This window comes from Aplysia californica, unplaced genomic scaffold, assembly GCF_000002075.1.
Source record: "Aplysia californica isolate F4 #8 unplaced genomic scaffold, AplCal3.0 scaffold01670, whole genome shotgun sequence".
NCBI classification, from domain to species: domain Eukaryota; kingdom Metazoa; phylum Mollusca; class Gastropoda; order Aplysiida; family Aplysiidae; genus Aplysia; species Aplysia californica.
The window spans coordinates 1575-2722 of record NW_004798940.1 but is presented as its reverse complement, the minus strand read 5'-3'; the positions used below and the strand labels follow the sequence as shown (position 1 = coordinate 2722).

Here is a 1148-nt window from a genome sequence, read left to right as displayed (position 1 = left end):
AAGCCGCTCCCAGCGACTCGCGATCGGAACCCCTGTGTCGGCAAGACACTCCTAGCGACTCGCGATCAGAACCCCTGTGTCGGCAAGACGCTCTCAGCGACTCGCGATCGGAACCCCTGTGTCGGCGATTCACTGACAGCGGCTCGGGCACATTCCTTTACCACGATTTCCACATCAAATTACTTTTTGGCAATTACCGTAAGCAAGTCTCTTTTATTGGGATTTCATTCATTAGATGAAGAACTATCAGGCTGTCAAAACAGGTTAACTTGTTTTGATTTAATGACCAGTTTAGTGACGTTTTCGCCATTTCTACAGTTAGTGCCAAAAAGGGCCCCGGCATAGTGGGATTACCCCCCTCAGAGATAGAGAGCTAAGAAACATTTATAACTTTGGCCAATAACCAGCCTGAGTTGTCAAATAGCTGAGAGCCCCACTCACAGACTTAGCGTTGTCCTTGCCGGCCTGGGTTGAGCCAGACCTCTTACTGCTGGGTTCTTGGGAGGTGTCTGAGGCAGGTGGTCGCTTTGTGCCCGTGCCGGCCTTGTTGGTGACCTTCACCTTCACCCCAGGCCCGCCCACTGAAAGTGAAAGGATCAAATGTACAACATTTTAGTTGACGTCAAAGTTTCTTTGCACCATTGTCTCAATCAAAATACAAACTTATTCAAAAGGGTGATTCATTAAAAAATATAAATATATACTATGAAACGTTAAAGAAATGTATTCCTTTGCACCATTGTCTCGTTCATAATATGAATATATACTATGACACGTTCTTTGCCCAACTGTGGTACTAGACAGGACTCACGCTGCGGCAGGTGGTTGAGGAAGTTGTAGTACTGTGTGTATTATGACCTACAACTGTGTGTGTATTATGACCTACAACTGTATGTATTATGACCTACAACTATGTGTGTATTATGACCTACAACTGTGTGTGTATTATGACCTACAACTGTATGTATTATGACCTACAACTGTATGTATTATGACCTACAACTATTTGCGTATTATGACCTACAACTATGTGTGTATTATGACCTACAACTATGTGTGTATTATGACCTACAACTATGTGTGTATTATGACCTACAACTGTGTGTGTATTATGACCTACAACTGTGTGTGTATTATGACCTACAACT

The 1148-nt window shown here is 43.3% G+C and overlaps 1 protein-coding gene across 1 annotated transcript in view; it reads right to left on the bottom strand.

The window, feature by feature from the left end:
* Window positions 1–1148, bottom strand: part of LOC101863564 (MICAL-like protein 2) — a gene marked incomplete at its 5' end in the record, with an annotated part of 39518 nt that overhangs the window by 36840 nt on the left and 1530 nt on the right. Inside the window, 1 exon segment of the mRNA XM_005113156.3 lies at window positions 442–581. Coding sequence (XP_005113213.2) covers window positions 442–581 — 140 coding nt within the window.